The sequence below is a fragment of the Opisthocomus hoazin genome, chromosome 4 (genome assembly GCF_030867145.1).
Source record: "Opisthocomus hoazin isolate bOpiHoa1 chromosome 4, bOpiHoa1.hap1, whole genome shotgun sequence".
NCBI classification, from domain to species: domain Eukaryota; kingdom Metazoa; phylum Chordata; class Aves; order Opisthocomiformes; family Opisthocomidae; genus Opisthocomus; species Opisthocomus hoazin.
This window is the reverse complement of record NC_134417.1, coordinates 6231903-6243605: the sequence shown is the minus strand read 5'-3', so window position 1 is coordinate 6243605 and position 11703 is coordinate 6231903. Positions and strand designations below refer to the sequence as shown.

Genomic DNA, 11703 nt, shown 5'->3' with positions numbered 1-11703 from the left:
TTTGGTTTTTCCCCCTTCCCCGTCATGAGTTTATACTTTCTAAGACAAGAGTAGCTGGAAAGAGTACATGTTTAGATGTCTTAATGAGATTAACAGAATGTATTTGTTTGTGATTAAGCTTCATCAGCGTCGGTACCAACCTCGTGATAACCGCAGGCTGTCGTTGCCACCACGCGCTGCTGGCAGATGGTTATGCCTCCCGCAGACTGCTCCAGGTCACGGACAGGAGGAGAACAGCTCTGAAACGCCCTTTTCACCCACCGTGGAAGAGAGATCCCTTGCTCTTCTTGCGAAGGGAGCGAAGCAGGGACCAGCCTAGTTTGTCACAGTTGTGTCTTCCGCCATTCGTTTGCTGTAAGGTAGCCTTTTGGTAGTGTCTGGGTTGGGACTGATGGGCCACTAAACTGCAATCGTGGCGATATCAGTGATGTTGCAGTGACTATTCTGAACAAGACTGCTTTGTTTTGCACCGTGGATATCATCCAGTATCCTGCGTATAAACATTATGGCACAGGAGACGCGGGGAACGAGCTGTCCCGGTGCCTGCTTGGAAGATGCTGCTGCACCGTCCCTGCTGATCAGCGTTTGACCGGCAGAGCCAAACGGGGCCAGGACGCTGGGTGTCAACAGCTGGCCTGGGACTTGGGATGGCATTGATGGTGCCTGTTGGTAGGCTGCAGAGACTTGCTCATGTTTTTCATCGAAACTACAAAAAATTACGTGGTGTGTTGGCGTGGCAGTCTAGCTAAAGAAAAGGACATCTAAGCGAATTTACTTTGGGGCTGAGACCAGTTCGGTTGAAATCCAGCTGAAGTTTCTGTCTTGGTTGTGAATGTCAAGGACTCATCGTGTCCTGTGTTTCCCATGTGTTATTGGGAAATCATCTCTTCCCCTTTCTTGCATGTTGTACAAGCTTTGCTCATACCACTGACAAAGGGAAATGAAGAAACCGCTCATCTTCAGAAGCCTTTTCAACCAGACGTGAGAATGTTGTTTTGCACAAAGCACTGTCTCTTCAGGTTAATTAATTTGTTGTAGCATCTTTGTCTTTATATATATAATTGACCATTTATGCATTTAAACTGATGTTCTCTAACTCTGCATCTAAGTGATTTTGCATTTAATTTATGGGGGGGAAAGCTGACCAGAGGAGGGAGAAGGTGCTTAGGGGAACTGGCTAATTATCTGGGTGTTGGTACTTGTGCTGCTTGAAGGAGAGCAGGGTTTTGGCTGAGTGTGGTTTGCGCAAGTTGAAAGTTGGTAGTCCTTGCTTGATAGATGCTATTAAGTCTTGTGTGAACTTGCTTATCCCTTGCATATACCTGGTCTAGACTAAAACCAAGAGCAGCCGCATTTTTTTGGTTCCCTTTACTGAAGATGGGGTATTTAAAATACTGTTGTTCGAGATGGTAAAATTGGGGGCAACGATTTCTCCCTTTCAGGGCTGCTCTTTGGTTGCAGGGAGTTTACTGCAAAGCTGAGCACATTATTCAAACTGCGCCAGCAACACACTGGTTAAAAACAGCATGGCTACAAACTGAGGATCTTAATTTCTAATAAGCGTTTTCGCAGTGGTGCCTGAAGCAAAGTGTTGGGCTTCAGTGCAATTCACGTGGCTCGTATGAGCACAGCAGTTGTCTGCAAATGCCTGCTCCCGGGGATTTTTTCCTATTTTTATAACTTGCCTTTTGCTCTGAAGATTGTTTTTAATCAAAATAGCCATCCTCCGTCATATAAGAAAGGTATGTGAAACTGCTGAGCTCAGCTGAATTCTTGAGGTTGCTCTCCAGAGTTGTGGAGGAAGCAGGTTTTTCCAAGAGCTTTTTTCCCTACTTTGAACTCCAGCCTAAGGAAGGATTGGTTTATTTCTTGAGGGGAACAAAATACGAACAAGTGAGCACAGTGAATTTCTGACTGTTATTTCTCCATCTGCCGTCTGTAACAAGGGAGGAGGGCCGGTGCTGATGCAGCTTCTCATGCCGTCCTTCCGTTATTGCGGTGGTGGTACTTCTTGTTCCCGTTCCTGTCCGCCAGCTGGTGTCTGCAGGGGGAATATCTTCGGCACATCGTAACTGCATTTCAAAACCCATTTGCCTGTTGACCTGGTTACTGGAACAGCCTGTAGGGCCTGATGATTATTTCTTTTTTCATTTTATGTTTTATGGGATTTGCCTACGGAGAAGTTAATGATTGCTAATTCTCTTTAGGAACACTAAAAGACCACCAGACTTCTGCTTTGGAGATGTATTGAGTCAGTAGAGAGGAGGATGAGACTGGAACAGCAGACAGTATTTCTCAATGCACAGATATGTCTCAATGCACAGACTCAAGTTTCTGGTGTTTTTTGGAGGGCTTGTGAATAATGAATCTGGCTTGCTGTAACTGCAGATCAACGGAGAGGATGCTGATGTGACTCAGGGCACCTCTGTGGGATGTCCTGGAGGGGGAACAGGGGTGACGTTCATCAGGACAGACGTCTCCCTTGAATTCAAGGTTTCTAGAGCCAAGGACGATCCATCTTTGTTATTTTTTCCTCCCAGTGAATGCCTGTTCTAAGGATTTGGGTCTTTTCATGCAGCCCAATTAACTTGTGGCTCTCCCTGAGCCGTTTTCATCTGGCTGCCTGTGGGAGGAAACCTGCTGCCGTGCTTCTGATGCCTTGTCACAGCAGCTGATAACAGGTGGCTGCTCTTGGAAAGCTCTTATCCGCTCCCCTGCCCAGTAAAACTCTCCTTAAATAACCTTACAGCTGTATTCAGCTGTAGCTGTTACCTCTTTGTGGGTGCAAATAGTGTGGTGGAGGGGAGCCAGCGTGGTTCTGTTCAGCTCGTTACCCTTCAGTGCTTTTGGAGAGTATTTAGTTTACTTAACGGTGGAAATGTCACCTTGTTCCTATCCCATGGCTAAAAAAACACTGTTTCAAATACATGCATTTGAAGCTGTTGTGGTTCTCGGCAGCCCTGAAAGCAAATTTGGTTTAGAAAAGACACTGATGTTCAAGCCACAGAGAAATATTCAGTGGGAGTATCTGGATTTTTAGACTGTCTTGTTTCTAGATGAGCAGCTGTGCAAAGCCGCTTGGGCTTTTGAAGGGGTTTTTGCCTTTGCGGTCGCCTGAAGACGTGCTCCAGTACAGAGCTTGCAACGTGTCCCCTTCTGCTGTCGGCACCAAAGCGAGACAGGAAACAACGAGCCGCTTGCCTGTCTGTCACTGCTGTTACTTAGTCCCGTAGTTACCCTCCTAAGCAGCAGCTTCCAGCTCCTCTCTCCAGCCTGGGTTAAGTGTCCCACCATTGCAGGATATGCTGTGGCCATAATTACAGGTGATGGATGGGAAATAGTTTTTAAAGACCTCTGAACATTTACTTCCTAAGGCCCAACTCTTAAAATGCTTGAAAAGGAGAAGGGGGAAACACTCCTCTTCTGGAGAGAGGAATGGGTTAAAAATGGTAAAATTGTGGTAAGTTTTGAGGCAGGCCAACCAAAAGAGGCCAGTTCTGGTGGGGAGGAGGGCAGGGCTTGGACGATGGCCTGTTTGCAGCGTGATCCCCTTTGCAGCCTCCCCTCAGGCTTGCCAAGGCTTCGAAAGCAAATGCTGCGTGCCATGATCACCTGGGACCAGGTAGCTTCCCAAAACCGGCCTTGGGTGGGCACTTGGTGATAGCACTGACTGCGGGAATGAAAGGAGGGAGAGTGCTGCTGGAGGAGATGCTGAGGCTGGCCGTGACCTTCACAAACATCTCTAAAATGCCCTACCAAGATGTCTCTCCTGCTGCGGCAAGGGCTGCAAGGGAGGGAGGCCGAGCAGCTCTGACCCCTTTGAAGGGCATGCTCCTGGTTTTCATGGGTTGGTCTGTTGCTGTAGCCGGCTTGAACGCTGTTAGTGCCTCATCCCCAGCTCAAGCATGCTCCAAACCTGTGTCTCCTGGCAATTTCTGTTATAATTGACTGGAGGGAGGGGAAGTAAAATGGCATTAGCACAAGCTGTTGGCTCCCTGCGTGCGTTCAGCTGCTGGTGGGGTGGTGAGAGGAGCCTGCGTTGCCCACTGGTGCTGCCTGTGTGAGGGTGCAGGACCGCTGGGCTTTGCCCTGGGCATGGGGTATCAAGCACAGCAGCCCTGATGCCCAGCAGCTGTTTTACAGTACATCCCACCACTTGTTCCCGTGATAGCAGAGCGCGCCCTGGGCATGTTTATCCCTGCAGCGTGCTGGCGATGAAGGAGGTGCTGTTCCCGCTGTAGGGATGGGAAGCGCAAGCTCAGGGTGGTGTAATTTCTGCTGCAGAGCAGGGAAATGACCCAGAAGACACACAATGCGTTGTTTATGCTCTGTTAATCAGAAGTCCCTGATAATATGGCATTCTGAAGCCCATCTCACCCTTCCTGCTGTGGCTTGTGCCATTCCTGCGCTTTCCATCGCTCACGGTCCCCTCTCTTCCCACGGACCCCAATGGTGGGAGGCCAGGGGTCCCCAGTGGCCTGGTGGGAACTGGGGCAGAGGATGCAACCACTGGAGCAAACACAGTGTATTCTGTCACCTATGATTGCTGTTGACTCCATCGTGTAGTCAAAGGTCAAACCCAAATGTGTTTAGACACCTAGATGGTGTGGGTTTCAGGAGTCAGGTAATGACGACACCATGGGTTGGTTTTGGTGGAGCTGCAGAAGATCTTGTCCCCAGTACATGTGTTACCAGCAGGAGGAGTTGAAATGTCGCTGTCGCTGAAGTGCCACCTGCAGACCAATGGCACGTGCAATTAGTGCCACCAACAAATGAAGTGAGGTCTTACTCAGATAAGGTTAGGAAGCAGTAAGCAAGCCAGGCTTTCAAACTGGCCAAAGTTGGGCTTTGCTGTGGCTTAGAGTGGCTCTGCCCTGGAAAAATGTGAACTCCTCGCATGGGTTATTGGCTTTCTAAGAGTCTTCTCGCATCCCAGGCTTTGGGACTGGGAGAGTAAGTGAAGTTTTACGGGGTCAAGCAGAAACAAAATGAAGGTACTTGCTCCTTCTGGAAGGCCGGAGCAGCTCCGAGGAGCTGCTGCAGGCTCTCAGATATGAGTGCTGGGGGTTGGAGGCTCAGTGACCGTGCGGTGGAGATAACACCAGGACCTGCAGCTTGTCGGCTGATCCAGCTGCGGCCGAGTCCATCAGCTCCCCGTGGCAGCAGGCGTTGCCCTGCAAAGGAGAGGGTGGCATGTGCGGCATTTCCCAAGCCTGTCGGGCTGTGCCACGTTTGCTTACATGCGGCTTTATAAAGCAGAGGTGCAGCAGCTCTCTGCTCCTTCCTGGGGTTTGGTCCAGCCTCTCCCCCTAACCTTTGCTATGGCTGGCCTGAATGTCTCCATTGCCTTTTTTTTCCTGGTTTTCGGGGTGTGCCAGGTGCTCAGGTGGCTTTCCAAGAAGCTTCTGTCTTCTGGAGCATATGGCTGCCTTTCCAGAGAATTTGCTGGCTCGTTACAGTTGTGCATGAGCTGCCTTGAGCTGAGGATGCTATTGGAGATCGGCCTGTGGGGTGGTGGCTTTGGCCCAGACGTGGTCCTCACTCTGCTCTTCCTCCTCTTTGCTGTTCATGGTGCCTCTTTTGATGGAGCATCTGCCAACCCAACAGTCTCTCTCCAGGAGTTCCTGCTCCTCGACTGCAACCTTGCTGCAACTGCTGCCAAGCTCCTGGCCCAGGGTGCAGGCATGGGGACAGGCTGGGCTGTCACCAAGCTCTACTGGTCCTGGGAGCTGACGCATTTCCACCTCATCCAGAACCTGATAGCGTCGGAGTGCAGCTCCTCCATCCACACCTCTCTGCACCACGCTGCCTTTGTGGAAGGCACCTGCTCTTTCCTTTTCCACCTCGTCCTTCTCAAGTTGCAACAGAGTCACCCTATGTACCGGGTCCCTGCGCTGGCAGCGACTGTCACCTTCCTGACCTACACAGGTGAGCAATACTTGCTTTTCTTTTTCTAAGTCATTCAGAAAACTACCTAACTCGTGGGGGAAGAATGGTCTCTTTTTCATCTTTCAGGACTTGAGAGGTAACAATTACTAAGATGCTTGTTTTCTGCTCCCTGGGGGGGGGGATGCTCCCTGGGGGAAGAAGACTGCAGTAGGTGAAATGTCAGCACATGAGAAGCCACAGCTTGCCCCAAGACTGGGAGCACTTTGCTTGAGCATCCCCTAACACAACCCCTCGGTCTGAGTTCTTCTGCTTCTCACAAAGCTCAGGGCGACAAGGGTGGGATTTCCCCGTGTGCTGCTATTGCACAGTCAGAGAGATGCGGCTGCCAGAGCCGGGCAGCAGCAGGGATGTTCCTGGCAGGCAGGAGGGGTCATGGGTCTCCTGGCCCAGATCTTCACATCCTTTGAAAGGCCGACAAGCGAGACTGAAGGCCGTGCTTCTCTCCCCACACAGCCGGACCGTTCACAGGGGCCTTCTTCAACCCTGCCCTGGCCACAGCCATCACCTTCCACTGCTCGGGGAGCAGCCTTTGGGACTACGTCCAGGTTTACTGGCTGGGGCCCCTTGCAGGTGAGATCTGCCTGGGAGGTACCAGGGGACAGGGGCTGGCAGGGGGGGCAGTGGGCAAGGCAGAAATGCTGGGTGTAACACAAACCGTTCCTGGCAAAGGGCTGAACTTGGGTCTTGCCAGCGGCAAGCGTCCTTTTCTGTCCCCTTTCCCTGTCACTCGAGTCGTCCCTTTGCTATCCAATTTTTAAAATCCAATTTCTAGATGGGACACAGGCAAAAACTCTGCCTGAGGCCAGAGTTTCGGGGAGATGAAGAAAAGATGTTTTAGGGCAATGAGGGCTGAACTAGGCTGTTGAGGTTGTCCACAGCTTCAGGATGACCATGGGGAGCTGGATACATGCTGCCTAGGATGCAGGGAGCAGCGACAGAAGACCGCTGGTGTGGTTTATGGCCCTATTGGGTCAAAACAAGCCTCGTTATTATATTAAGGACACAATGGTTAAATTCTGCTTACAGTAACATAGTAAGGGTCTTTTAGATACTGTCAGAGGTGACTTCAGTGGTGCTGAGCTACATTTTGGTTATCATGAAGGTTGTGCCAAGGGCATGAAAATCACTGCTCAGCCGTGGAGATGCTCGATACAGCACACGGAAGGGCTCCGTGCTCTCGTTTCAGGGATGCTCGCTGCCCTCCTGCTGTACCAAGGCAACATCCCACGACTCTTCCAGAAAAACCTCCTTTACAGACAGAAGAACAAATACAAGATACCTAAGGCAAGGGCGGCGGCACACGTGGAGGGTGACGAACCACAGCGGAAGAGGAAAGGGGAGACGAGCAACTCCAAGCCTCGTGTCTGAGCCGCAGACAGGGGCTGAGGAGGTTCCTGCAGCCCCTCTCCTAGGAGCGGCTTTCCCAGCGCAGAGGATTTTGCTGCTCGTCCTGTCCAGCATCCGTCCTGCCCATTTGGTCCCTACGGCAGGGTGAGATTTTTTTTTTTTTAAAGCCTCGCAAAGAATCGGCCAAGCTGGCCTTGCAGGATGTCTGAATCCCTGAGCTCCTTTGGGAATAGCTTTGAAAGTCTCCCTGGAGAGCCTGAAATGTTTCAAGCCTGCATCGCTAGCTCAGTGGGGAAAAAAAAACCTAATACTTTTGCATAAATTGCTGGTTATCTTGTATTGCCAGAAAGCTTACAGAAAGTCAGGACCATTACGTGGGTAGGCTTGAGCAGCTCCCAGGTTATTGCATCGTGCAACACTTGAACTAATCTGACTGGATCTCTTGCAGCCATAAAACCAAAGCATAAACCAGTAACCGCCTTGGGACAAGGAGGAAGAAGGCTTTGATCTTTCAAGTTACTAAATGGATATTGGTTAAAAATTGGTGGTGTTTGAGTTAAATTGAGGTCCTTGAATTGCACAGGCTGAACCTGGCTGTTGTAGAGGAGTTAAAAATGCTGCAGGGCAAGGGAGTTCACTGGCCACAGGAAACCCTGCTCTTCTGCAGACGTGGTGCTTAGCCTGGGTTTCGGGTGCCGTAAGGCATCAAGAGATGGTGCACGAAGTGTTCTCTGGTTAAAAAATGAGACTCAGGCAGCTGATACGCAGCCGGTGTGGGTGAGCACGTGCATCCCCGGGCTCTTCGCCGTGTCTCTGTGAAATATTCCTAAAGATAAAGTTAGGGTTTGTGGAAATAATAATAAAAATAAATGTTGTGACTGGCATTTAGGTGAGTGATGTCATTCCTGTGAGCTCTGTGGGGGGAGATCAGCCTGTCTGATCCCTGAAAATGGGAGATGCCATGGACTTATCCAAACCGACTCTGCCCCTTCTGCTGCTTGCTCTGGAACGGGAGTAATTTGGTGGAAGCACCTGCTTAAGTAAATGGGGCTCCCCCCAGGTAAAGCCAGGGCACCCCATGGGTGCTGCACCCTGGGGGTCTCTCCACAGGGAAGAGCAGGGGCTGGGGCAATCCCACGTGCAGCATCCCTGGAGCAGGGCTGCAGGGCATGGCTGGATGCTGAGCTGCTGCCCAGAGGTCTCACCTGTCCCTGCCAAAAACAGCTAGTTCCTGAGTTTTGCAGAAAATAGTCAACTTTGCAGGAACTCTCTGGACAGAAAATTCCGGAACTGAATGTATTCTTGTTGCACTACAGCTTTTCAGAGCAATCACAGGGCGCATGCTCCGGGGCAGGCTGTGCTTCTCAGGCAATGCTCTGGTTGTACGAGTGCCTCTGCCCTGGGTCACCTTGGCAGGAGCTGGAGCAGGGGTGATCTGCTTACCGAGTTCCAAACGGTGAATAAGGAAGCGGCACCTGATTAAAATCCAGAGTGAACCGAGAGCCCAGGAAGGCGTCAGATGCAAGGTTTGGTACCCAGGCACACGGTGCCCCCAGCCCTGCTCCTCCCTGCACCCCTGCTATGTCCCCTGTGGGTTTGGGGGGCCCGCCCTGGCTACGCTGCCCGTCGGCTGCCCATCTGCCTTCGTCGCCTGTGGGATTGCCCTCAGGGGTGAACTGGAGACTGCCCAGGAGCCCAGAGGGGAGCTGGACCTCTGCAAACCACGAGACCATGCCACGTCCCAACAGGAAAATAAAGAGGGAAGGAACCAACGCAGCGATACGTGAACAGGCCTCAGAGATGAAACTTTATGGAATAAACAACGCCCCCAAAACCGTGCAGCAAACAATTCAAAAACGATGGCCCCATATCATGCCTGGCTGGATGCTTGGTGCTGCCCGGTCCCTCGTGGGGAAGGGTGATGGGAATGCAGTCTGGTTTTTATCCCGGCTAGACTGTGAGCAGGAGATGGGGCACCTTCAGATGGGAACCAAAACCTTTGAGGCTTCTCACGGCTGGCCGAGGGAGAGCCTAGGATGCTCAGATCCCCCCAACAATTTTTTCCGAACCTCTTTTGGTTTGGAAATTGTGCTGAAAATCCTGAGCTGGGCATCTGTTTATCTAAACTGATTTGCTGGCTCTGCTTTTGATTTGAGTTTAAGTGTAGGATGTGAAAAGTAAGGTTGGCTAGCCCACTGCAACCCATTCTTGCGGTATTTTTCCCCAGGCAGAGCGCAGAAGATTCCTACAGCCGCTCCAAGTGGTGGGTCAGGATGTCTGGCTGCTCATGAGACATCTCCCGGACTCATGGGTATTTAACTTGCAGTCTGACACCACGGTGTCAGCATCAGCTCCAGGGTAGGATGCTGATCCTGTAAATGCAGTGTATGAGTGCGGCATCTGAAGGCAGTCTGTAACCACACAGTCAGGGCAAAAAAATACTGATTTCTTTTTTTCTTTTACTCTTCCCCCTCCTCCCCCCCCAGACATTTTCGAATGTTTGAGGTCTGTTTCTTGGGCTGCTGGGGTGATCATCTTCTGGGCAGACTGATGTAATTAAGGGGAACTTAATAGGAGCAACAGGGAATATTGTTATTTTTAATTAAGGGGCTGCTTTTCCAGCACAGTAGCATTCAGGCATAGTGGAGGAGAGCCACAGCTAGACGGACAGACTTGTTCCCAAACTGTAAATCAAGCTCTGCAGCTCTGATTTACAGCTTGGCCCTGCACTGTTGCGGTCTCTGGCACGGGGCTGAGGGCTTGGGCTGCCCTCCTGGTTCTGCTCCTCGCTGCTGGAGTTGGTGCTATGCAGCCCAAAGCCTCGGATCGCCTCCTCCAAGGCTTCAGCTTCCAGTCAGGAGTTTTGCCCCATTTGCTGAGGACCTGCACTTGAAGAGTCGTGTTGTGTCGAGCCCCTGGGACCTCCCGTTGCAGCCCGTCCTGCTCCGCAGTAACGCAGCGTGTAGCACCTAAGAGCTTGTGCCCAGTCCTGCACAGAGAGAGGGGCAGCCGGGGGCTCTTGAGGGCGGCAGGTTCCCAAGCCTGCCTGCCCACCCGGGGCAGAAGCAGCCCCCGAGCCCGGGAGGCGAGCCCCTCGCTGTCCTCAGCAAAGGCAGCTGGAGAACGGTGCCTGGAGGGTACCACGAGGCTCAGTTTTGGGTGCCTTCCAGCCTGTGCCGCAGGGCATTGCCCTGTCGAGGGTGAGTGGGCTGGGGGGGCTTCTGAGGAAACTGCTTCTTGTAGAGAGCGCTGCTGTACTGCAGCTCCGGGGTCACCAGCCGCCGGCACATGTGCTCCGTCTCCTTATCCAAGCCCTGCTTGAGGTTGTAGCCCAAGATCTTTGCACTGCCGTGCTGCAGTGGCTTCAGGGAAGAGTCCTTGATGTCCTTCGGGGCCACGCTGCCCATGCCTTGCAGGCAGGTCCTCGCCAGCTCTGCCCGCCTCTCCCGAAGTGCCTTTACTTCCCGCTGCATGCGCTCCCTGCCGATGTCGCGGTCGATCCTTTGCCAGAAGGTCCTGTTGAAGTAGATGTAAATTTCCCAGTCCAACCTGTTCCAGTCCTTTATCTTCTCCATGATGGTGTCTGAGAGGGGGTACTTGGTGCTGCTGTCCCTGATGTTGAGTGGGAAGGAGACGATACTGTCCAGGTCCCAGCACAGCATCTCCTTCAGCAGCACCATGGACTCATCGAAGTACTCGGAGATGAGGAGCAAATCGAAGGATGCCTCGATGGCCTTCAGCATGAGTTGCACCCGCTTGGCTGAGACCTGTCCGTTGGGGTTGAAGCCAAAGTCAAAGGCCATGAGGTTCCTGGCATAGTGGCTGTCGTGGTGTGTGGAGTTGTAGTAGTGGTAGGGCTGGCTGAGGAACTCCTCCAGGCTGCGGGCACGGGAGAAAGCTGACGCGCCCTTGTAGTATGCGAAGGAGGACTCCATGAGCTGCACGGGGTTCCTCAGGATGGAGAAGTAGACAGCTGAGGTGGACACCACTTTCTCTACCTGCGGAGGAGAATAAGGAGGTTTCAAAAGTGGGGTAGGGAGATGAGACCTGCTCACTAGTAATGCTGTGCTCAGCTGGAAAGCAGAAACGCTTGCTGGTGTTGGAGGTGGTGGGTGCTGGAGAGGGTTTGAGGGTGCAGGTCATCAGAGGAGCATTTGTGTCAGTTGTAGGGAGCTCCAGAAGAGGTACATGGGAGAGCAGTGACCAAAGCTCCCTGCTACATGCTGCCACAGCTGGGTGGCCTGTCCGGGCTTGAGAGATGTCCTATCTCCTTGCTGTTCCCCAGCTGTGCATGTCCTCAAGTGACATCCAGAAGGGTGGATTCTGGGCCTGGCTGACCTGAGCTGATGTGCTTAAGGCATTCTGCTCTTGCAGCTAGTACCCTCTGGGCCTGTCCAAGGAGCAAAG

General features: G+C 52.1%; 1 protein-coding gene across 1 annotated transcript; it reads left to right on the top strand.

Moving 5' to 3' along the window:
- Positions 1–5306: 5306 nt before the first annotated feature.
- On the top strand, positions 5307–8132 carry LOC104335100 (aquaporin-12-like). Its single transcript, XM_009940794.2, has 3 exons — positions 5307–5928; positions 6403–6519; positions 7136–8132. Exons 1-3 carry the CDS (start codon positions 5322–5324, stop codon positions 7315–7317), a joined length of 906 nt encoding a protein of 301 aa, XP_009939096.2. The 5' UTR covers positions 5307–5321; the 3' UTR covers positions 7318–8132.
- Positions 8133–11703: the final 3571 nt, after the last annotated feature.

Bases quoted from the DNA above. Each gene is read 5' to 3' on its own strand.
- LOC104335100 (XM_009940794.2), top strand. From the start codon at position 5,322: ATGGCTGGCCTGAATGTCTCCATTGCCTTTTTTTTCCTGGTTTTCGGG. The intron at 5,929-6,402 runs GTGAGCAATACT...CTCCCCACACAG, and splicing joins CACCTTCCTGACCTACACAG to CCGGACCGTTCACAGGGGCC. The intron at 6,520-7,135 runs GTGAGATCTGCC...CTCTCGTTTCAG, and splicing joins CTGGCTGGGGCCCCTTGCAG to GGATGCTCGCTGCCCTCCTG.